We start from the raw sequence: 24,202 nt of genomic DNA, 5'->3' as shown, positions 1-24,202 counted from the left end.
TAATATCTTCACTACTAGCAATGCTTTCCAAAAAAGTAAATTGTTTATTCGCAAAGTAAATGCGTGTATCCTCTGTTGTCCATTTCTCAGATTAAGATTCTGAAGCTATATATATACTTTCGCTACGGTCGCAGGTTCGAATCCTGCCTCGGGCATGGATGTGTGTGATGTCCTTAGGTTAGTTAGGTTTAATTAGTTCTAAGTTCTAGGCGACTGATGACCTCAGAAGTTAAGACACATAGTGCTCAGAGCCAGAGCTATATATACTTCCCACCATCGAAACAACTTCTAAATCAGTTCTTGCTAACATCGTTCTGGTGTACTTCGTTTAAAGATTTTAAAGATGTACGATTTTTCCAGGATTCGAAGATGTGAATTCTATATTCGCAGTCAGATGAGCTACCCGTTGCTCCTCCTAGCACTTGCTCAGAATATTATTTCTGCCGAGTGTCTTCTATACATGAAATCACCACTAAGATTTGCCAAAAATAATTTTATTGTGCTTTGGGTCGTAGTTCATGACTGGCAGTCGACAATCTAGTTACAATATACGGACTCGAAAGGTGGAGGGAGTATATGGAGGGTCTACCGAAGGGAGATGCGCTTCAGGGCAATATTATCTAAATGAAAGAGAACGTAGACAAAGATGAGAAGAGAGATATGATACTGCGTGAAAAATTTGACAAAGCACTGAACGACTTAACTCGAAATATGGCCCCGAGAGTAGACAACATTCCATTAGAGCTACTGATAGCTTTGGGAGAGCCAGATACGACAAAACTCTTCCATCTGGTGAGCAAGATGTATGAGACGGGCGAAATGCCCTCAGCCTCCAAGAAGAATATAATAATGCGATTCAAAAGAAAGCAGGTGCTGATAGGTGTAAAAATTTACCGAACTACCAGTTTAATAAGTGATGGCTGCAAAACACTAACATTATAGAAGAATGGAAAGACTGCTAGAAACTGACCTCGGGAAAGATCTGTTTGGATTCCATAGAAATGTAGGATAAAGCGAAGTAATTCTCACCCTAAGATTTCTTATAGAAGATAGGTAAAGGAAAAGTAAACCTACTTTTATACCATTTGTAGACTAAGAGAAAGCTTTTGACAATGGTGAATGGAATACTCTCTTCCATATTCTAAAGGTGGCGGGGGTAAAATACAGGGAGCGAAAGGCTATTTACAATTTGTACACAATCGAGATGGCAGTTATAAGAGTCGAGGGGCGTGAAAGGGAAGCAGTGGTTGGGAAGGGAGTGAAACAGGGTTGTAGGTCATCCCCGGTGTTATTCAATCTATATATTGAGCAAGCAGTAAAGGAAACAAAACAAAAATTTGGAGTAGGAATTAAAAGCCATGGAGAAGAAATAAAAACTTTGAGGTTTGCCGATGACATTGTAATTCCGTCAAAGATAGCAAAGGACCTGGAAGAGCAGATGAATGGAATGGACAGTGTGTTGAAAGGAGGATATAAGATGAACATCAACAAAAGCAAAAGGAGGATAATGGAATGTAGTCGACTTAAATCAGGTGATTCTGAGTGAATTAGATTAGGAAATGAGTAAAAGAAGTAAATGAGTTTTGCTATTTGGGAAGCAAAATAACTGATGATGGTCGAAGTAGAGAGGATATAAAATGTAGACTGGCAATGGCAAGAAAAGCATTTCTGAAAAAGAGAAATTTGTTAACATCAACTGTAGATCTAAGTGTCAGGAAATCCAGCTGAAAGTATTCGTGTGGAGCCATGTATAGAAGTGAATCATGGACAACAAACAGTTTAGACAAGAAGAGAACAGAAGCTTGTGAAATGTGGTGCTGCAGAAGAATGCCGAAAATTAGATGGGTAGATAACATGACTAATGAGAAGATACTGAAAAGAACATGGGGGAAGAGAAATTTGTGGCGCAATCTGACCAAAAGAAGGGATCGGTTGGTAGGACATGTTCTGAGGCATCAAAGGATCACGAATTTAGTACTGGAGGGAAGCGTGTGGGGTAGAAATCGTTGAGGAAGACCAAGAGATGAATACACTAAGCAGTTTCATAGGAATGTAGGCTGCAGTAGTTACTCGGAGATGAATAGGCATGCACAGGATAGAGTAGCATGGAGAGCTGCATCAAACCAGTCTTTGGACTGAAGACCACAACAACAACAACACATTTGTAAAAGTTCCACACTTCCTTAGTTTTGAGCGAGTTTAATGATGTTGCAGGGAACAGGTAAAAGAATGTCCGTCGTTGCACATGTCGCCGCTCTAAATATATTGAGTATAAATGCATCAACTTTCGCAAGGTTTCCACCATAAGCGTTCACAAAATTCCTTTCTGTTGTTACTCAAAAGCTGTAATTGCGTTTTCCATCACAAAATAGCTACACTATTCGCAGAAAAAGTACGTAAAAACCTCGTAACTTCGGCGAACACTCCTATATCATACGTATAGCTTCGTCCTACTCCTAGCCTGTGATGTCACCAGAGCTTCAGCCAATAACAGAGCATTTTCGATCACGTGTCCAAATCTTGATGTTTAACGATTTTTAAACTTTAATTACATAAAAATAACAGATATTTTGTAAGAATATTAACCGTAAATACTATTTGAATGCTATAACCAGTCAGAATGACAACAATCCGAACAACATTTTTGACATGGGAAAATAGCCTGTTGTGCTTTCAGCATTAAGCATTTAGATACTTATTGTGTTAGAGGTAATTTTACTGTGGAATAGTTGTCAACACTTTCGTTTACATGTTTGTGCAATATATAAGTAAGTGAAATAGGTTTTCTCGAATTTTTTGCTATATTTTCCTGTAGACACAGTCGGTTAACGTTTGGAGACGGCATATAGGAGGATCATAGAATTTTAAAAATATCGGTACATCTTTCCGTGATTTTTGGAAAGGTCCATCAGACGTGCGAAGCAGATACATCCTGTTTGATAAAGGATAAATCGGCGTACTTTCAAATAGTCCTACAGTTTTTCACTTAGTAGAGAAATAAATATGATTAAGGTTTCATGTATCGTCGTGCACTGTGACTGCAATCTGACGAGTGATATCTGGAGAGGCACACAGCGCGCCTGTGACTATCGATACAAAGCGAAGGAATCCAAGGGCAGCCACAGGTATAGACTGTGGGCGGACAAGCAAACATCCGGTCCGTAGAGCGACGCCTAGACAGACTCATCCAGTTCCGACACGACGGACAGGACAGCCCGTGTTTGCTTTCGTCGGCGAATCGTCTGAGCTCACAACCTATGGCAGCGTGCAATTTCGTTTTGGTTACGAATATTCGTGTTGCAAGAGGTGGATGAGTTTAGCCGCCGGTTCAGTAGACATTGAAAGCTCTAACAAATCACATCGGTGGTAAAAGATTAAGTTCGGTATTTCAGTCAAGCGTTTATAACCGACGTTAATTAAATTTATAGGTCGTTATCTTGTCATAAAGAATCTCATTACTTCCCAGAGTTTTACTCGCCATACTGAGACCGTCATTATCAAATTTTTGCCAATTTACTCCGTATTTTAATGTAACTTTAGGGCCCGAATATCCTTCCTGTTGCCGCAGTGATGATCTAAAGGGGGCAGGGTAGCTGAAGCTGTGTCCTGTCACGTTTTCAGCTTTACTGTGCTACTGTGCCCTCCTGTTATGTATGCAGCATAGTATTTTCGTATCTTTCCACTGAAATGATGCTAAGCTTGTGACTTCGGCAACACTATTCGATGCCAGAAGGCAGGAAAGACTGTAGGGTTCCTGCTGAAGGGAGAGATGCAACAAAAGAATTTTTGTGCATAACTGTAAATCATCTTAAAATGTGAGATACGCCGAACGATTATGTCACAACAAACATCTTTCGTGTTTTAACTTCAACAAAGTCATGATCAAAATTGCTGTGTAATGAATGATGTGAGGTTAAGTTCTAGACGCGTGACGCTTTTCTTTTCTTTGCAAATGGTTGAAACTTTCAACTAAAGATGACATGTAGCTGCCGGCCGCGGTGGCCGAGCAGTTCTAGGCGCTTCAGTCAGGAACCGAGCGACTGATAAGGTCGCAGGTTCGAATCCTGCGTCGGGCATGGATGTGCGTGATGTCCTTACGTTAGTTACGTTTAAGTAGTTCTACGTTCTAAGGGACTGATGACCTCAGATGTTAAGTTTCATAGTGCTCAGAGCCGTTTGGACCAATTTTGACATGTAGCAGCGCCAACGCATATGGTTATTGTTTCATTTCGTTCCACAGCTAGTGCTAAAATCTAGTAGACTGTTGCTTACTTTTCTCATTCGTTTGCTTGCGTTTAGTGTGTCGTTGCAGCAAACAAAGCAATAAAAGGAAATTTAAGAAAGCAGAAAGGACATGCAAATGAAGCGGACAGTATAGCCTTTTTTTAATCCTCGTAATTTCACAGTTGCTTATATGCTAAAATAACAATTTCAAACTAGGTGCAATATGTGAGTTAGACAATGACTGTTGCATATATTTGGAGAACCTAGTTCAGAATATAGCTATAGTGGTCCGCACATGACATGTATCAAGTCCACCCCAGTCGATATATGTAAATGTCGGCTGTCAGGTTTCAAGCAGGGATGTTGTGAATGGTTCATGCTAGTATGATACATTTATAATGAGGATACTCTTCATTGCATGTCTATTATCAGTAAGGCACTTTTGTTTTGCACAACACTTCGTTCAAGTAAATATTTCTTGACAAAAAATACAATGTATTAAACGTAGTACGTCATATACTGCGATTTTGCCTCGTTTATAAATGGGAGATCACGAAAGCATTGCAGTAAGTAGCTTTCCAGGAGAAAACAGTCTAATGTGCTGTCTTCAGCCCTGAGGAGCATGGTTTCTTTACTTGTTAATGGTGTATTTCAGCTAGATTCTTTCAGATTTCCTTAACGAAAACTGATCAGTAACTGTGACGTGTGACCTGCAACCTTGATTTTTGCTTGTAGAAACGACATTGCCGACGTATTTTAGCTGTCTCGTCCGCTGCTGTTGCTGAGCATTCCAAATGATCAGTTTAAAACTACTTGCAGCAACACTTGGTGTATGACCTCGCTATCGTACCAGGAACTCGAATCCTATCGCTGTCGCTACTGGTTACGACAGCAGCGCGAAAATTGCGGGTTATTCTCACAAAAGATAAATGGTTCAAATGGCTCTGAGCACTATGGGACTTAACTGCTGTGGACATCAGTCCGCTAGAACTTAGAACTACTTAAACCTAACCAACCTAAGGACATCACACACATCCATGCCCGAGGCAGGATTCGAACCTGCGACCGTAGCGGTCACGCGGTTCCAGACTGTAGTGCGTAGAACAGCACGGCCACTCCGGCCGGCCTCACAAAAGATAATATTCGAACTTCAAGCTATTGCTATCCTGTAGCAATACATGAAGTAGTTTAGTACACTTCCTTAATAGAGGCGGCTAAATACACGGCTCTGCAAAACTGAAGGACGGGGTAGACAAAGTAACATAACATGTTAACGACTACGTGGAAATGAATGAAAGTGCGGAGGCACGTTGCCGGAGTTGTCGCGGCCTCGTACAGAAAGCTGGACGTGACATGGCGTGATGTCAGCGTGACTACAGCGCCCCGCAAAAAAGACAGCACGCGTCAATCAGAGAGCAGCTACGGCGCCTTGTGGTTGTCGTCTTCATAACAAAATGGCCCGGGGACAACATCTGGATGACTACACAGAGGGAAGACCCATCGGAAAATTTGACGAACGACGAAGTGTGACGAGTGTAGCGCAAGCTCCGTTCCGAACCACAGGCACTGCTGCCCTAAGGAGAAGAGGCGATGACCACGATAAACTACAGCAGCAGATGCTCGTTACATTATGCAACAGGCAAAGAGGGACCCACGTCAAACACCTGGTGTAATTGCAACAACCACATTTAACAGGAATCCAAGGCACGCAATTTCACAGTCCACAGTGGCAAAGCCGCTGTATGGCAGTGGTCTCCTTCCCTTTCAAATGGCTCAAAAAATGTTCAAATGAGTGTGAAAGCTTATGGGACTTAACTGCTAAGGTCATCACTCCCTAAGCTTAGACACTACTTAACCTAAATTATCCTAAGGACAAACATACACAACCATGCCCGAGGGAGGACTCGAACCTCCGCTGGGACCAGCCGCACAGTCCACGAAAGTGGCGCCCCAGACCGCTCGGTTAATCCCGCGCTGCTCAAATGGTTCAAATGGCTCTAAGCACTATGGGACTTAACTACTGAGGTCATCAGTCCCCTAGAACTTAGAACTACTTAAACCTAACTAACCTAAGGACACCACACAAATCCATGCCCGAGGCAGGATTCGAACCTGCACCGTAGCGGTCGCCCGGTTCCAGATTGTAGCGCCTAGAACCGCTCGGCCACTCAGGCAGGCCCGCACCATTCGCGGCATCGTTTATTATAGTGCCAAGAGCTTAGGAAATAGACCACCGAGGACTGGGATCGCGTGCTCTTCTCTGATGAGAGCAGATTCAGTCTGAGCAGTGATTCTAGACGTACCCTCACGTAGCGAAAGGTGGGAACACGTAATTCACCCAGGAACGTTACCGAACATGATCGTTTTGGTGGTTCAGTTGTAATGGTGTAGTCTGAGCAGTGATTCTGGATGTACCCTCATATGGGGGAGGTGGGAACACTTTTAGTCACTCAGGAAAATTGCCGAAAATGATCGTTTGGTAGTTCAGGTGTTATGGGGGTAGGGAGGCATGCTGTTCTATGGATGTACTGGCCTCCAAATCTTTGAACACGGTAGATTCAATGGTCACTGTACTGCATCCATATGTGGATCTTTTCTGGGGCGTTTTCGGCCCTTACTTTATTTTTATGGATGGCAATAGGTGATCCATTCAACAGCGCTGGTGGAGAGGCTCTCGAAACGAGAGGATATTCAGAGACTGGACCGGTCTGCACTGTTTTCCCGACTTAAATCCCATGGAGCACATGCAGGATGCGGTGAGGAGACCTACTGCTGCTGCACGTCCACACCCACCAACAGTCGAGCAGTTGCCAGCTGCGCTGGTGGAGGAATGGTACGCCGGCTGCTGTGACCGAGTGGTTTTAGGCGCTTCAGTCCGGAACCGTGCTGCTGCTACGGTCGCAGGTTCGAATCCTGCCTCGGGCATGGGTGTGTGTGATGTCCTTAGGTTAGTTACGTTTAAGTAGTTCTAAGTCTAGGAGACTGATGACCTCCAATAGTGCTTCGAGCCATTCCAACCATTTGATTTGAGGAATGGAACGTCCCGCCACAAGACCTCGCCAGCCTTCTGATCATCATGGGATACGTTGTAAAGCATGCACTGCTGTTCATGGTGATCACACACCCAACTGACAACAATGTTCTGCCTTGTGTTATGTCCACAGGACCATTGTAAATCGCGATGATTTCTGTGTAATAATTGTCTTTGAATAAAAGTGTCATTTCTGTTCATCTCATTAAGTATTTCTTTCAATTATCTTTTGTACTATATTGTAGCAGTTGTTCCTATGTATGGTTCAAGTTCCATCGTGCTAGATTACTTAGCAATGACACATCATGAGAAAGTTACTTTCATTTTACACCCCAGTTTATACTATAATGGCCAAAGTGTGAGCAGCAGCGCGACAGGTCCAGAATAGCGCACGTCGGCAATACGTAAATTTAAAGCGAGGTAAGCCGTGCGCCCACCTGTCGATGAAGCATGTACACTTCGTTCTGCGTGCTAGCTCATTTTAGCTGCTTGTGTATCGCATTTTCTGAGGCGGAAATTTGGGAAAGTCAGAATTACCCTAAAAGAGCGTGGAAAACCACCTAAAACCACAGGCGGACTGGTTGGTGTCCCACATCAACACTCGTTAATCAATTGCGCAGATTACACGCTGCTCTGGCTGACCTCTCTGTCTTGCAAGTTGGTATTCTGTGCGTTGAGCTATACGAGCAGGTAATGCATTCATTGTACAACCGATAATCACTAGGCACGTTGCGATAGTTAATACTTTAGGAGAAGTTATCTCGTATGGGCGGACCTAAAAATATTGCGCAACACTGACAACCGAGAATTCAAACAGAAAACGACCCGTCCAGGCTGATGACAGAAATTCTGCTTTGCTGTTGGGCTTGTTAGCCGTGTGCCACATTTTAATGGCTATGACGTCGTTGTATTTCGCAAGTTTCGCTCCGGACTCTCCGCACTACAGTGAATCAACGACCCGGCGTTCAAACAATGACGCACGCGCCGTTTTTTCCTGGCGCAGTGCACAAATTTGCGCCTCGACGTGAAATTTGCTTTGTGCCGCTTCTTGCATGGCGTGAAAGGTTACTACGACAAGAGTGCCACGTCGTGTGTGTGTTTCACAATACGTCTGGTTCCAGAGCAGTTGCTACTGACATGCAACTACTTTAACTCTTTCCTGTAACAACGCTTCTAACGTTTCGTCAGCGCGAATGGCCTGGTAGCGTATGCAGACGCACACCGTCACGTCTTAGAACTTGTGAGTTTCTACACGTGTTTTCAGATAATGAGCTCTCTGTGAAGCGCGCAGTCTTTACCAGTGTGTGTGCAAAACTTCGTTTGGTTTTTAAGATCGTTATTATTCGAAAAAGAGCCGGTATTAATGGAAGTGCAATAGGGATTCAATCATTTTCATTAAGATTCACACACCAGCAATCTGTTTTGCATCATTTTCTTCTTGTACTGTTTCAAGTGTCGCCAACAGTATTTCTTTTTTCTTGTTGCTGTTACTTCAGGAAATAAATCCCCACTTATTAAGTGTAGTTTAGGAGAAGGCACACATACATGAGTACGAACTATCGTGACGGGAAAAACTCCAGATAAATAATACACTATGTGATCAAAAGTATCCGGACACCTGGCTGAAAATGACTGACAAGTTCCTGGCGCCCTTCATCGGTAATGCTGGAATTCAATGTGGTGTTGGCCCACCCATAACCTTGATGACAGCTTCCACTCTCGCAGGCATACGTTCAGTCAGATGCTGGAACGTTTCTTGGGTAATGGCACACCGTTCTTCACGGAGTGCTGCACTGAGGAGAGGTATCGATGTCGGTCGGTGAGGCCTGGCACAAAGTCGGCGTACCAAAACATCCCAAAGGTGTTCTATAGGATTCAGATCAGGACTCTGAGGAGACCAGTCCATTACAAGGATGTTATTGTCGTGTAACCCACTCCGCCACAGGCCATGCATTATGAACAGATGCTCAACCTCGTTGAAAGACGCAATCTCCATCCCCGAATTGCTCTTCAACAGTGGGAAGCAAGAAGATGCTTAAAATATCAATGTAGGCCTGTGATGTGAAAGTGCTACGCAAAACAACAAGGGATGCAAGCCCCCATCATGAAAAACACGACCACACCATAACACCACCGCCTCCGAATTTTACTGTTGGCACTACACACGCTGTCTGATGGAGTTCACCGGGCATTCGCTATACCCACACCCTGCCATCGGATCGCCACACTGTGTGCCGTGATTCGTCTCTCCACACAACGCTTTCCACTGTTCAGTCATCCAATGTTTACTCCCCTTACACCAAGCGGGGCGTCGTTTGGCACTTATCGGCGTGATGTGTGGTTAATGAGCAGCCTCTCGAGCGTGAAATTAAAGTTTTCTCACCTCCCGCCGAACTGTCATAGTTCTTGCAGTCGATCCTGATGCAGTTTGGAATTCCTATGTGATGGCCTGGGTAGATGTCTGCCTATTACACATTACGACCCTCTTCAACTGTCGGCTGTCTCTGTCAGTCAACAGACGAGGTCAGCCTGTACGCTTTTGTGCTGTACGTGTCCCTTCATGTTTCCGCTTCACTATTACATCGGTAACAGTGGACCTATGGATGTTTAAGAGTGTGGAAATCTCGCGTACAGACGTATGACACAAGTGACACCCAATCACCTGACCACGTTGGAAGTCCGTGAGTTCCGCGGAGCGCCCCATTCTGCTCTCTCACTATGTCTAATGATACACTCCTGGAAATGGAAAAAAAACACATTGACGCCCGTGTGTCAGACCCACCATACTTGCTCCGGACACTGCGAGAGGGCTGTACAAGCAATGATCACACGCACGGCACAGCGAACACACCAGGAACCGCGGTGTTGGCCGTCGAATGGCGCTAGCTGCGCAGCATTTGTGCACCGCCGCCGTCAGTGTCAGCCAGTTTGCCGTGGCATACGGAGCTCCATCGCAGTCTTTAACACAGGTAGCATGCCGCGACAGCGTGGACGTGAACCGTATGTGCAGTTGACGGACTTTGAGCGAGGGCGTATAGTGGGCATGCGGGAGGCCGGGTGGACGTACCGCCGAATTGCTCAACACGTGGGGCGTGAGGTCTCCACAGTACATCGATGTTGTCGCCAGTGGTCGGCGGAAGGTGCACGTGCCCGTCGACCTGGGGCCGGACCGCAGCGACGCACGGATGCACGCCAAGACCGTAGGATCCTACGCAGTGCCGTAGGGGACCGCACCGCCACTTCCCAGCAAATTAGGGACACTGTTGCTCCTGGGGTATCGGCGAGGACCATTCGCAACCGTCTCCATGAAGCTGGGCTACGGTCCCGCACACCGTTAGGCCGTCTTCCGCTCACGCCCCAACATCGTGCAGCCCGCCTCCAGTGGTGTCGCGACAGGCGTGAATGGAGGGACGAATGGAGACGTGTCGTCTTCAGCGATGAGAGTCGCTTCTGCCTTGGTGCCAATGATGGTCGTATGCGAGTTTGGCGCCGTGCAAGTTAGCGCCACAATCAGGACTGCATACGACCGAGGCACACAGGGCCAACACCCGGCATCATGGTGTGGGGAGCGATCTCCTACACTGGCCGTACACCACTGGTGATCGTCGAGGGGACACTGAATAGTGCACGGTACATCCAAACCGTCATCGAACCCATCGTTCTACCATTCCTAGACCGGCAAGGGAACTTGCTGTTCCAACAGGACAATGCACGTCCGCATGTATCCCGTGCCACCCAACGTGCTCTAGAAGGTGTAAGTCAACTACCCTGGCCAGCAAGATCTCCGGATCTGTCCCCCATTGAGCATGTTTGGGACTGGATGAAGCGTCGTCTCACGCGGTCTGCACGTCCAGCACGAACGCTGGTCCAACTGAGGCGCCAGGTGGAAATGGCATGGCAAGCCGTTCCACAGGACTACATCCAGCATCTCTACGATCGTCTCCATGGGAGAATAGCAGCCTGCATTGCTGCGAAAGGTGGATATACACTGTACTAGTGCCGACATTGTGCATGCTCTGTTGCCTGTGTCTATGTGCCTGTGGTTCTGTCAGTGTGATCATGTGATGTATCTGACCCCAGGAATGTGTCAATAAAGTTTCCCCTTCCTGGGACAATGAATTCACGGTGTTCTTATTTCAATTTCCAGGAGTGTAATTGAGGTCGCTGATATGGAGTACCTGGCAGTAGGTGGCAGCTCAATGGACTAATAAGGAAACGTATATTTTTGAAGGTGTCCGGATACTTTTGATCACATAGTATACATTAACCTTGACGGTTTTCGATCTACAGTTACTAGAATCTCACGCCATTTCTCATAAGGTCTACTTCAATTTGCTCGTTATTTTACGATTTGTAGGATTTCTGCATGTACATGTACCGGGTGGTTGCAGCGTCTCCTCGAAGTCTCCGGTGCTCATATTGAAATCAAACTGTGTATGCGTTTGTTGATAATAAAGCAACATTAAGCCTTTCTCATTTGTTTGACTTTCCCTACCCACGTACTGCTCTTAATCCACCACATACGGAAACACATCTATCGTCTTTCTTCTACTCGCAGTACAAGATTTGCAGCTGGTGGTCAAAACTGAAAATAATTTTTTTTCCAGCATTAATCGGTTCCGCATTAACGCATTAGAATATCTACCAAGTTTTGCCGCCATATGATAATTACAGCCCACACTGGACTCTGAGAGTAGCTGCACTTTAATTACAACCGCCTGGTACATCTGCATCTACACCCCACAAGCTACCTTGTGGTATTTGGTACACTGAGCACCAGAATCGCTTCCTGCTGTGATTGTTCCAGTCGCGAGTGATCCGCAGGACGAACGGTTGTTGGTAAGCCTTCGTGTGAGCTCGATTCTGATTTTACTTTCATGGTTTTTCCGTGAGATATACGTAGGAGAAAATGATGTACTGGTTGACTCGTCTGGGAACGTAAGGTCTCTGAATTTTGATAGTAAACAGCACCTGATGCCATCGCCTCTTTTGCAGCCTCCAACACTGGAATTCGCTAAGTACCTTGTGGTTACTTAATGAACCTATATAAAAAATGCTGGTCTGCTTTGGATCCTCTCTATTACCCCCATAAATCCTATTTGGAATGTTTTCCATACTGATCTGTATTATTCAAATTTTTGTCAAACGAGGAGTTTTTAAGCTAACTTCTTCGTGCGAGGAGTACCCTTCCTACGGATTCTTTCATTTAATCTCAGTCAGGCATCTACCTTAACTGCGAGTACTTTCATGTGGTCGCTGCACTTTAAATCGCTCCGTGTGCATACTCCCAAATACACTCCTGGAAATTGAAATAAGAACACCGTGAATTCATTGTCCCAGGAAGGGGAAACTTTATTGACACATTCCTGGGGTCAGATACATCACATGATCACACTGACAGAACCACAGGCACATAGACACAGGCAACAGAGCATGCACAATGTCGGCACTAGTACAGTGTATATCCACCTTTCGCAGCAATGCAGGCTGCTATTCTCCCATGGAGACGATCGTAGAGATGCTGGATGTAGTCCTGTGGAACGGCTTGCCATGCCATTTCCACCTGGCGCCTCAGTTGGACCAGCGTTCGTGCTGGACGTGCAGACCGCGTGAGACGACGCTTCATCCAGTCCCAAACATGCTCAATGGAGGACAGATCCGGAGATCTTGCTGGCCAGGGTAGTTGACTTACACCTTCTAGAGCACGTTGGGTGGCACGGGATACATGCGGACGTGCATTGTCCTGTTGGAACAGCAAGTTCCCTTGCCGGTCTAGGAATGGTAGAACGATGGGTTCGATGACGGTTTGGATGTACCGTGCACTATTCAGTGTCCCCTCGACGATCACCAGTGGTGTACGGCCAGTGTAGGAGATCGCTCCCCACACCATGATGCCGGGTGTTGGCCCTGTGTGCCTCGGTCGTATGCAGTCCTGATTGTGGCGCTCACCTGCACGGCGCCAAACACGCATACGACCATCATTGGCACCAAGGCAGAGGCGACTCTCATCGCTGAAGACGACACGTCTCCATTCGTCCCTCCATTCACGCCTGTCGCGACACCACTGGAGGCGGGCTGCACGATGTTGGGGCGTGAGCGGAAGACGGCCTAACGGTGTGCGGGAGCGTAGCCCAGCTTCATGGAGACGGTTGCGAATGGTCCTCGCCGATACCTCAGGAGCAACAGTGTCCCTAATTTGCTGGGAAGTGGCGGTGCGGTCCCCTACGGCACTGCGTAGGATCCTACGGTCTTGGCGTGCATCCGTGCGTCGCTGCGGTCCGGTCCCAGGTCGACGGGCACGTGCACCTTCCGCCGACCACTGGCGACAACATCGATGTACTGTGGAGACCTCACGCCCCACGTGTTGAGCAATTCGGCGGTACGTCCACCAGGCCTCCCGCATGCCCACTATACGCCCTCGCTCAAAGTCCGTCAACTGCACATACGGTTCACGTCCACGCTGTCGCGGCATGCTACCAGTGTTAAAGACTGCGATGGAGCTCCGTATGCCACGGCAAACTGGCTGACACTGACGGCGGCGGTGCACAAATGCTGCGCAGCTAGCGCCATTCGACGGCCAACACCGCGGTTCCTGTTGTGTCCGCTGTGCCGTGCGTGTGATCATTGCTTGTACGGCCCTCTCGCAGTGTCCGGAGCAAGTATGGTGGGTCTGACACACCGGTGCCAATGTGTTCTTTTTTCCATTTCCAGGAGTGTATTTAAAGAATGTGAATGATCCCAGTGATAGTTCTGCAATTGTTTAGTTTTCCTACGTACGTGATTTTTAAATTTCGGTGACATATTATATTATATGCACATAATTTTGTATATACACATCAAAAAAAGTTTTGAATCACCTCGGTTCCGAGAGTTCTGGAACCTGTACAGAAAATTGGAATAGAGATCAACACAAACATCGTTTCCACCATTTTCATTGCTCATGAAAACCACACATTCCAAGTTGTACCACCATACAGCGATACCATCAGAGGTGGTGGTCCAGACTGCTGTACAGCACGTTCTCTTGCATTGATGCATGCATGTACTCGTCCTGGCATACTATCCACAAGCTCATCAAGGCACTGTTGGTCCAGACTGTCCCATTTCTAAACGGCGATTCGGCCGGAGTGGTTGGTAGGTCAATCGATCCCAGGTAAGTTCAAATGGGTTAATGTCTGGAGAACATGCTGGCCACTCTAGTCGAGCGATGTCGTTATCCTGAAAGAAGTCATTCACAAGATGTGCACGATGGGGGCGCGAATCGTCGTCTATGAAGACGAATGCCTCGCCAATATGCTACCGATATGGTAGCACTATCGGTCGGAGGATGGTACTCACGTATCGTACAGCTGTTACGGCGCCTTCCATGACCACCGGCGGCGTACGTCGGCCTCACATAATGCGACCCCAAAACAGCAGGGGACCTCCACTATGATGCACTCGTTGGACAGTGTGTCTAAGGCATTCAGCCTGACCGGGTTGCCTCCAAACACTTCTCCGACGATTGTCTGGTTGAAGGCATAAGCGACACTCATCGGTGAAGAGAACGTGATGCCAATCCTGAGCGGTCTATTCGGCATGTTGTTGGACCCATCTGTACAGCGCTGCATGGTGTCGTGATTGCAAAGATGGACCTCGCCATGGACGTCGGGAGTGAAGTTACGTATCATGCAGCCTATTGCGCACAGTTTTGAGTCGTAACACGACGTTCTGTGGCTGCACGAAAAGCATTATTCAACATTGTGGAGTTGCTGTCAGGGTTCCTCCGAGCCATAATCCGTAGGTAGCGGTCATCCACCGCAATAGTAGCCCTTGGGCGGCCTGAGCGAGGCATGTCATCGACTGTTCCCGTCTCTCTGTATCTCCTCCACGTCAGACAAAATCGCTTTGGTTCTCTCTGAGATGCCTGGACAATCCCTCTGTTGAGAGCCCTTCCTGGCACAAAGTAATAATGCGGACGCGATCGAACCGCGGCATTGACCGTCTGGGCATGGTTGAACTACAAACACGATCCGTGTACCTTCCTGGTGGAACTGATAGGCTGTCGGTCCCATGCCATCTAATAGGCGCTGCTCCTGCATTGTTGTTTACGTCTTTGGGCGGGTTTAGTGACATCTTTGAACAGTCAAAGGGATTATGTCTGTGATACAATACCCACAGTAACGTCTATCTTCAGGAGTTCTGGGAACTGGGGTGATGCAAAACTTTTTTTGATGATATTATAAAATTCGCTGCTGGTTAAAACTCGTATTACGTCACAATATCGGTTACTTCCCTGTTGCTGCTTGTGTCTCGGCCGGCCACTGTTGCCTTGTGCAGCTGCAGTATTTTGTATAGGAGCTTCGAAAACTGATCCAGTGCAATTCAGTTATCGTTTGGTTCGACGATGTGTAGCCGGACAGCAGAGTACTTCAAGCATTGGTAAAAACACCTCTTGATGTATCGATCAATGTATCCTAGGACCGTGATGCAGATTCCCCGGCAAACATCACGCATCAAATATCCGAAGGTCCTACAGGAGCGTTGTACATATGTTCATTTTTGGAAATGCACCGCTTATAAAATGAAGTTTCTTTAAATATCTTTTCAATACTGTATTATATCCTTGTGGAAAATTACAGTCCTTTTCCTTCTGTTCTTTTAATAATCTCGTCACAATAACAAAGGAAAATAAAATTGCGTTTAATGGTGGACAACAATGAGTTATAGTTCTATTTAAAAGTTGTACACGTCTATTCTCGATGGCATACCGTACCAGAGCGTGTTTGTCACCTATCTCTGCTTTTTGCTTTAGATTTAGCTCTCCAAAGAGTAACTACAGTCCAAAGAGTAAACACATCACTCGCATGTGGTACATAGCTGTATTTGAGAACTTATCGTTAAAGTACTAGAGAGTTCGTGTAAATAGAACATACTATACTAACATGTTGGAGTATCTCAAGTTTACTGCCAGGAATATTCGTTCATCGAATTTCTCATGCAAACTGTTAGTAACGACACGGAAATGGAAAATGAAAGAATGCTGTATTTAGACATAGTAGTTGGGGTCCATCAGTATTATTATTACACTACTGGCCATTAAAATTGCCACACCAAGAAGAAGTGTAGATGATAAACGGGACAAATATATTATACTAGAATTGACATGTGATTACATTTTCACGCAATTTGGGTGCATAGATCCTGAGAAATCAATACCCAGAACAACCACCTCTGGCCGTAATAACGGCCTTGATATGCCTGGGCATTGAGTCGAACAGGTGTACAGGTACAGCTGCCCATGCAGCTTCAACACGATACCACAGTTCAAGAGTAGTGACGCGTATTGTGACGAGCCAGTTGCTCGCCCACCATTGACCAGACGTTTTGAGTTGGTGAGAGAGCTGGACAATGTGCTGGCCAGGGCAGCAATCGAACATTTTCTGTATCTAGGAAGACCCGTACAGGACGAGCAAGATGCAGTCGTGCAATATCCTTCTGAAATGTACGGTTTCGCAGGGATCGAATGAAGGGTAGAGCCACGGATCGTAACACATCTGAAATGTAACTTCCACTGTTCAAAGTGCCATCAATGCGAACAAGAGGTGACCGAGACGTGTAACCAATGGTACCCCATACCATCACGCCGGTGATACGCCAGTATGGCGATGGCGAATACACGCTTCCAATGTGCGTTCACCGTGATGTCGCCAAACACGGATGCGACCATCATGATGCTGTGAGTAGAACCTGGATTCATCCGAAAAAGTGACGTTTTGCCATTCGTGCATCCAGGTTCGTCGTTGAGTACACCATCGCAGGCGCTCCTGTCGGTGATACAGCGTCAAGGGTAACCGCAGCCACGGTCTCCGAGTTGATACTCCATGCTGCTGCAAACGTCGTGGAACTGTTCGTGCAGATGGTTGTTGTCTTGCAAACGTCCCCATCTGTTGACTCAGGGATCGGGACGTGGCTGTACGATCCGTTACAGCCATACGGATAAGATGCCTGTCATCTCGACTGCTAGTGGTACGAGGCCGTTAGGATGCAGCACGGCGTTCCGTATTACCCTCCTGAACCCACCGATTCCATATTCTGCTAACAGTCATTGGACCTCGACCAACGCGAGCAGCAATGTCGCGATACGATAAACCGCAATCACAATAGGCTACAATAAGACCTTTATCAAAGTCAGAGCCCGCATCTCGTGGTCGTGCGGTAGCGTTCTCGCTTCCCACGCCCGGGTTCCCGGGTTCGATTCCCGGCGGGGTCAGGGATTTTCTCTGCCTCGTGATGGCTGGGTGTTGTGTGCTGTCCTTAGGTTAGTTAGGTTTAAGTAGTTCTAAGTTCTAGGGGACTGATGACCACAGCAGTTAAGTCCCATAGTGCTCAGAGCCATTTGAACCATTTCAAAGTCAGAAACGTGAAGGTACGCATTTCTCCTCGTTACACGAGGCAATCCAACAACGTTTCACCAGGCAACGCCAGTCACCTGCTGTTTGTGTATGAGAAATCGGTTGGAAACTTTCCTCACGTCACCACGTCGTAAGTTTCACCACCGGCGCCATCCTTGTGTGAATGCTCTGAAAAGCTAATCATTTGTATGGCACAGCATCTTCTTCCTGTCGCTTAAATTTCGCGTCTGTAGCACGTTATCTTCGTGGTGTAGCAATTTTAATGGCCAGTAGTGTACTTATCGGCTTCCTACACCAACCCTTTGTTGTTTGCTAATGTTCTGTCATTCTCATTTTTCTACAATTAAACCTTGCGGAATAAAAACAAGCCAGGTTATAAAGCTTTAAAGTTGCTGCTCTGTTCACATAAACGATATATTAAAATTCAGTTTTTTCGTGATGGTTAATATGATATAACATACGTGAGAGGGGGAGGGGAAGAGAAGGAGCGGCCTGTCCGACATCTAGAACCGAGTCTATGAGACGCTAAGTGCCTGTGTTACCTTGCGTAGGTGGTCGGTGTGCTGGCTGTGCCTGGCGCTAAGCGAGTTGGTCTCCCTGGGAGAAGCTTCGCTGTCTGCTGCGGGGTCGCGATGCCCGCGGCTCCCACACGCGCTACTGGCGTCTGGGGCGGCGCTGCTGCAGTTGGCAGCCCTGCAGGCGGGGGCGCCCCGCGCGCCGCGCTGCCTGCCCGCCGGCCTGCTGCTGGTGTACGGGGCTGCGCGCGCCGCCGCTGGCGCCACCTGCTGGGCCGGCGCCGGCCTCGGCCTTCTGCACGTGCGGCCCGCCAGCTCCGCCCTCGCCGCTGCCTTCGCCCTCCTCCTCGCCTACGCACAGGTAACTCATATGTCTCTGCACAATCTACAACTTAAAGCCACTGTATTCAACAGATCTATTCGAGCTGCATCGAAAGCTTACATATTGTTATGACCACATCCTAGATGTGACAAACGTGCCTCCCACCAGTGATGCATCTTGCGATGAGCGCCGTTGAAAATTCAGATTTCCACTTCCCACTGATATTTACCTCGAACAATGTTATTCCATTGTACAACGCTCCAGGTAGGTCTGTACTTCCACTTATTCCCAGCAATGAAGAAGTGGTTGGCTATGCAGCGTTTTGATGACGACGCACAGCTTCAAGAAGAGGTTGAACGCGCAGGCGGCCGAATTTTACGACGAAGGAATTTCCAAGCTCGTCCATCGCTACGATAAGTGCCTTAATTTAAATGGCAACTATGTAGAAAAGTAGTATTTAAGTGTGGCTTTCATCTGTATATAATAAATAAAAATTCCAATACTTTATTTATTTTTAATTCCAAAACGTAATGTACTTTGTGGATAGCCCTCGTATTTCTAAATATATGGCAAGTGAGACTGTTCCCAGTGTTGACCTATGCAAGGTTACCACTTTCTTTTATGATCTGGACTTTAATAAAAATGCCAAGGTACTGTTAATCAGTACACAGGGATAAGTTGTGATCTAAATGACAATAGATTTATTCATTCTTAACATCACAAGACAAAAAAAATGACTAAAAAACCGTCACACAAACATTTACATTTGACAACCGCTTTCACTAAGATGGGGTCTATGGTGGACAAAGTGATCAGCTGGGGATCGACACACGACACTAACCAGAACACTAATCACCTTATCTGACTTTATACACATGAATCCGGATTATGGCACAAAAACTACGTCACCATCAAGGATCTATACTCCACTATTCAAAAAAAGAAAAATATGTTTCCAAAGAACAGGGTGCTGAGAAACATATATTGGAGCCCTATGCCATGACAGCGAATACTTTATCCTCTGCTATTCAAGGCGGCACACCATGATGCGTTCGGCGATTGAAGTCATGGATGGCCACAATCTCTTATTAATGGCGTGCGCCCCAAAAAATCCAAGTACCCGGTCTCGCGTTCGGTTAATTCGGAATGCAAGTACTTCCCTATGAGCCTCTGAAACCCGGTGGATTCCAGTGTGCAGGTGGACCCATTTGCTGGTCTGCCAAACCAATTCGACTCCGTTCCACGACTATGTGTGATGGAATATGTCAAATGTTTAGACAGCCGACTCAAGACAAGTTAGTACACCCACGCATCACTAGTTGTGTGCATGTTGCTAGAAGCAGTACCTCTTATGGTTCAGAAGGTGACTGGCACCGGCTCTAAGTGGCACACTAGCAAAGGACATAAGTCTCATTGTTTAGGTAGAGACCTGCAGTTCTTTATTAGCGAAGCGCCAGTACAAGAGTGATCTTCTCTTTCTGTCCGCTTTCCTCCTCAGCCAAGTAGCAAAAGCCCATTTACATCTTACACTTTCCCCACTTTAGCACAAGCCAATCACGAGCTGGAGCGTGGCATTCGAAGCTCGGAGAGCGCTCCTTGCTCTGAATAAACCGATTTGACCAATCAGAGACTTTAAAGTTAATTGGGAGAAAAGGAAAAAAAGATTCAGCTTCGCAGCCTCTTTCCCATGTGTTTACGCAGTGTCTTTTGCTAACAACATGACCAGGATGGAACCACACCCCACCATGAAAAGCTTGTTATCTCCTCTGTTGCATCCATTTCGAAGTTTCCAAAGAACGGCCATAAACTGGCTAAAACCCTTGTTCTTTCACAAATATGTTTTGTAACAGGGTCTGGACGACTGGGCGCCAGTGATCTGTCCCACGGAAATTCGCAGAACGCTCACAGTTGTCTCGTCGGCTTCCTGCCTAACAAGGGCCCATCCTCTGCTTTATTGCCTGTCTACAATGCGCTGGCCATTGCAGCAGCGACTTCTCGGCGCTAGTCAGTCTACCTGGACGCGGGTGCCGACCGACTGGCGCCAACCAACGTGTCTGCACAATGAGACCGCAGAACTCGGCCGTCCGGAAATGTTTACACCCAGGTTCCGCAGAAAAAACGCGCTTCCCTCAGCCCACCGTCACCGTGGTTTTACTGCAGTCGTTTAAAATGGCACCCTGTTCCTTTGAATACAGGTAAAGTTTACCGTTATTCCTTCCCTAGAAGGATGTATGAAGTCAAATCGTAATAAAGATCATCTTCCCTAGGAACATGAAGTGGCATAGCACCGAATCCGAAGTGAGAGTGCCCTGCAATCTCTCACCTATTCAAACAATATCTAATGTGTCGCCCTTTAGCTTATATGACATAAAACAAGACTATAACTATCTTTGTGGCTCCAAAAATGTCGAAATATCATCGGGAGACACAGAGACTGTATGGAGGATGCACAAGGGATTTCAAGCGAAAGTTCTGCAGCATAGCCCACATCTAAAACTTAAGCGGTAGGTTAAGTTTCTTATACTCGATCCTCAAAACCAGTATTTTAATAAACTACACCCTGAAATATAAAAATAAGAATTATAACATTATCAAATGTAATAAATATTAATTTTATTAAATTAAGCCATCGTATATCAATAATACTCTCTACTATTTTACAAACCTTTCTTATCGATGTAACGACAGGAACAACAATGAAAGCTTAAAGGTTCATAAATAACATTTGACAAGCAAAATAAACCAGAAGAACGTAAACCATGAATAATTATCGAAGAAAGAAAACCCAAACAAGCCCATCAATTTTTAGTCATTAAACTACCAATAGCCATTCTTGTATGAGCAACAGAAGAATAAGCTATTCAAAACTTTAAAACAAATTGTTAAGGACAAATACATCTAACAATAACAACAACACCTGATAAATCTAAAAACAGTTAAAAATAATTAAATCTTAAACCCAAAGAAATAGGTTAATAAACTTTATTACATGAAAAATGCCCGCCCCCGGTAGCTGAGTGATCAGCGCGACAGAATGTCAATCCTAAGGGCCCGGGTTCGATTCTAGCCTGGCTCGGAGATTTACTCCACTCAGGGACGGGGTGTTGTATTGTCCTAATCATCATTTCATGCCCACCGACGCGCAAGTCGCCGAAGTGGCGTCAAGTCGAAAGACTTGCTTGCACCCGGCGAATGGTCTACCCGACGGGAGGCCTTAGTCACACGACATTTTACATGAAAAATACCATTTCCACCTAACTGCAGGTGGCAACTATTGGGAGGCAAGACAGATGGATGGTGTGTCAGGAGGCACTCTCCCAGTTCGCCACTTGCCGGTTCCTCAGGGAAAAGGAGGTGCTTACCTGAGTACGTCGGTGGCCGCAGTAAAAGAAGAGCGACTTTAAACCATTTATTTCTGCAAGTACATTTTTCTCTTAGCGATGCTACGGAGGTCCTCTGCCGCTGCTTGTCCGGGTGCGCCGTGAGCGCTTACGAAATGGATGCTACGTCTTCACCCTCTGCACTTGAAGAAGGTAGCGCGTGTGTATGTGGCTTACACACAACGGCCTAGGAGGTCTTCGATCCCCTCCCGTAACTGTGGCTCGCCTTTGCTCTCTGAACCGCGATGCCGGTTGTCGTGTGGTCGAAAATTACGCCGACCCTAGCGTGCCGTGCCAACACCTTCTGATACACAGGCCTCACGGCGGAACTATGACGTCATCAGTGCTAGGCTAACACCTTCTGCCGCTGCAAGACAGCCTGTGCGCTTTCGTGAAACCATAACAAATTCACTGATCGTTAAATTTGCCCTTTACAGAGAAACTCTGCCGCCCTTGTATGATATCGCGCGCAATGAGGCACACTGATTACAGCACAGTGTGATCTCCTGTTGTGTTTAAAATCGTGTGCAAAATCTGACTTACTTGTTAAGAAAAACGTCGTTACAGAAACCTAGATCCATTAGTCAGTAAATGACACTAACAGTTAACAGACAGGATGACGAAATTATTGTAGTGATAATAAGTTTATTACTGGGACAAAAATGTAATTCACTGTGGTATGAATGGCTCATCAATGATCCCATAGATATTGGAGATATTGTTACAGTTAGAAGTTTAATTACAAACGCTCATTTAGCCAATGCAAAAGCGTGAAATAAGACTCATTTGTGGTGTAAATTCAAGAACATAATGTATAAATCTACTCAAAGAACTGGGTATTCTAACCACTGCTTCTCAGTATATTTATTCCTTAATGGAATTTGTTGCAAACAATATGTCTCTACTTCCAACCAATAGCTCAATACATAGTACCACTAGTAGGAATAAGAACAATAAGAACAATCTACATAAAGACCTAAAATCACTTACCTTGGTCCAATATTCAGGAATACACATTTTCAATAAATTACCAGCAACCATTAAAAACTTGATTTAAGATAAAGCACAGGTTGAAAAGCTTCTTGGTAGGTAACTCCTTTTGTACTCTACAGATGAATTTCTTTAACAGGGACTGTTAGAACAGCTGAAGTAAAAATGTCTGTTAGATTGAAGTTCTGATAGCACTTGGCCACAACAGTCAAGATTAGGTAATTTGTGTATGATATGTTTAATAAAAGTGTATAATTATGTTTCGTTCTGACTGTGTACATTCTGTAGATATTAGCAGTTTCAGTTTACTGTAAAGTACTGGCGAAATGATCAGGGAAGTGAGTATTATATTAAAGTGTCCTATGTTTTTATGTTATATCTTCTGACATGTCCCACACCAATGAGACTCATATCATTTTTGAGTATACAGTACAAAAACTGAATCTACTCTAACCTTTAACCCACAAAGCAAAATCAGGGATTTTGTAAGTTTGACACCTTTGTCTGTCTCTCTCATCAAAACTCTCAAATATGTAACAGAATATTCTTGATAATGATATGACATCATTGTAAATAGAATATAGGCCTAATTTTATGCACATTCATTTTAAGCAATGCAGCTACACACATCAAGTAGAGAAAAGTAGGAATTAGGAGAGAATGACAAATGTAAATGTTTGTTAACCTGTCACAAAATTTATTCTAAACTACTTTACAGTTGACAGTTTTCTCTTTTTCATTTTACTGCCAATATGGCTGTCATTAATTTTTTTAACATAATTATTGAGAAATATATTACATGCTACTCTTACTACAGACTGAAGAATTTTGTCATTAGTGTGATCTACCTGACTACAAGAAAACACCCTTAGGAAAAAGTCTTCCATTTTAATTACATCAACAGCTAATCTTATAACTAGATTTCTTTAGGATGTACATCTCATGAAGGAGAGCTCATGTTCTCCAGACACCAAGTTTTTAACAATCAAATAAGTGAAAATAACAGCATTAATGACCTCATTATTAGGGCAATACAATCCACCTCTATCTACCTTTCTTATAAGTTCATAGCTTTCATCACTTTCTATTACTGATAATGTTTTATCAAGCACTAAGTATGTTTTACATGTTTCACACCTCAGCTTCTTAAGAACAGCTCTGGCACAGTATCCTGACAAGTATGTGAAAACAGGCAAGTATTCCTGAACAGACTGAACTTGTTCTTCACTGAAATCCATTATGCTCTCAAAGTTTGATGGTGGTGGTAAGGTAATATCATCTACACAATCACTTTCAAAAGAATCTAAATCTATGCCAACTTCGCCAAGAGCAGAGGATGAAATTTT

General features: G+C 45.4%; 1 protein-coding gene across 1 annotated transcript in view; it reads left to right on the top strand.

The window, feature by feature from the left end:
* Positions 1-18,423: 18,423 nt before the first annotated feature.
* LOC126090234 (ATP-binding cassette sub-family C member Sur) overlaps positions 18,424-24,202 on the top strand; it is a gene marked incomplete at its 5' end in the record, with an annotated part of 407,614 nt that continues 401,835 nt past the window's right edge. The window contains one exon of the mRNA XM_049906975.1: positions 18,424-18,525. Coding sequence (XP_049762932.1) covers positions 18,424-18,525 — 102 coding nt within the window. The remainder of the gene's footprint in view (positions 18,526-24,202) is intronic.

The sequence above is a fragment of the Schistocerca cancellata genome, chromosome 1, assembly GCF_023864275.1.
Source record: "Schistocerca cancellata isolate TAMUIC-IGC-003103 chromosome 1, iqSchCanc2.1, whole genome shotgun sequence".
Lineage (NCBI taxonomy): Eukaryota > Metazoa > Arthropoda > Insecta > Orthoptera > Acrididae > Schistocerca > Schistocerca cancellata.
The sequence above is the reverse complement of the archived record's forward strand: the minus strand, read 5'-3'. Positions and strand labels throughout refer to the sequence as shown.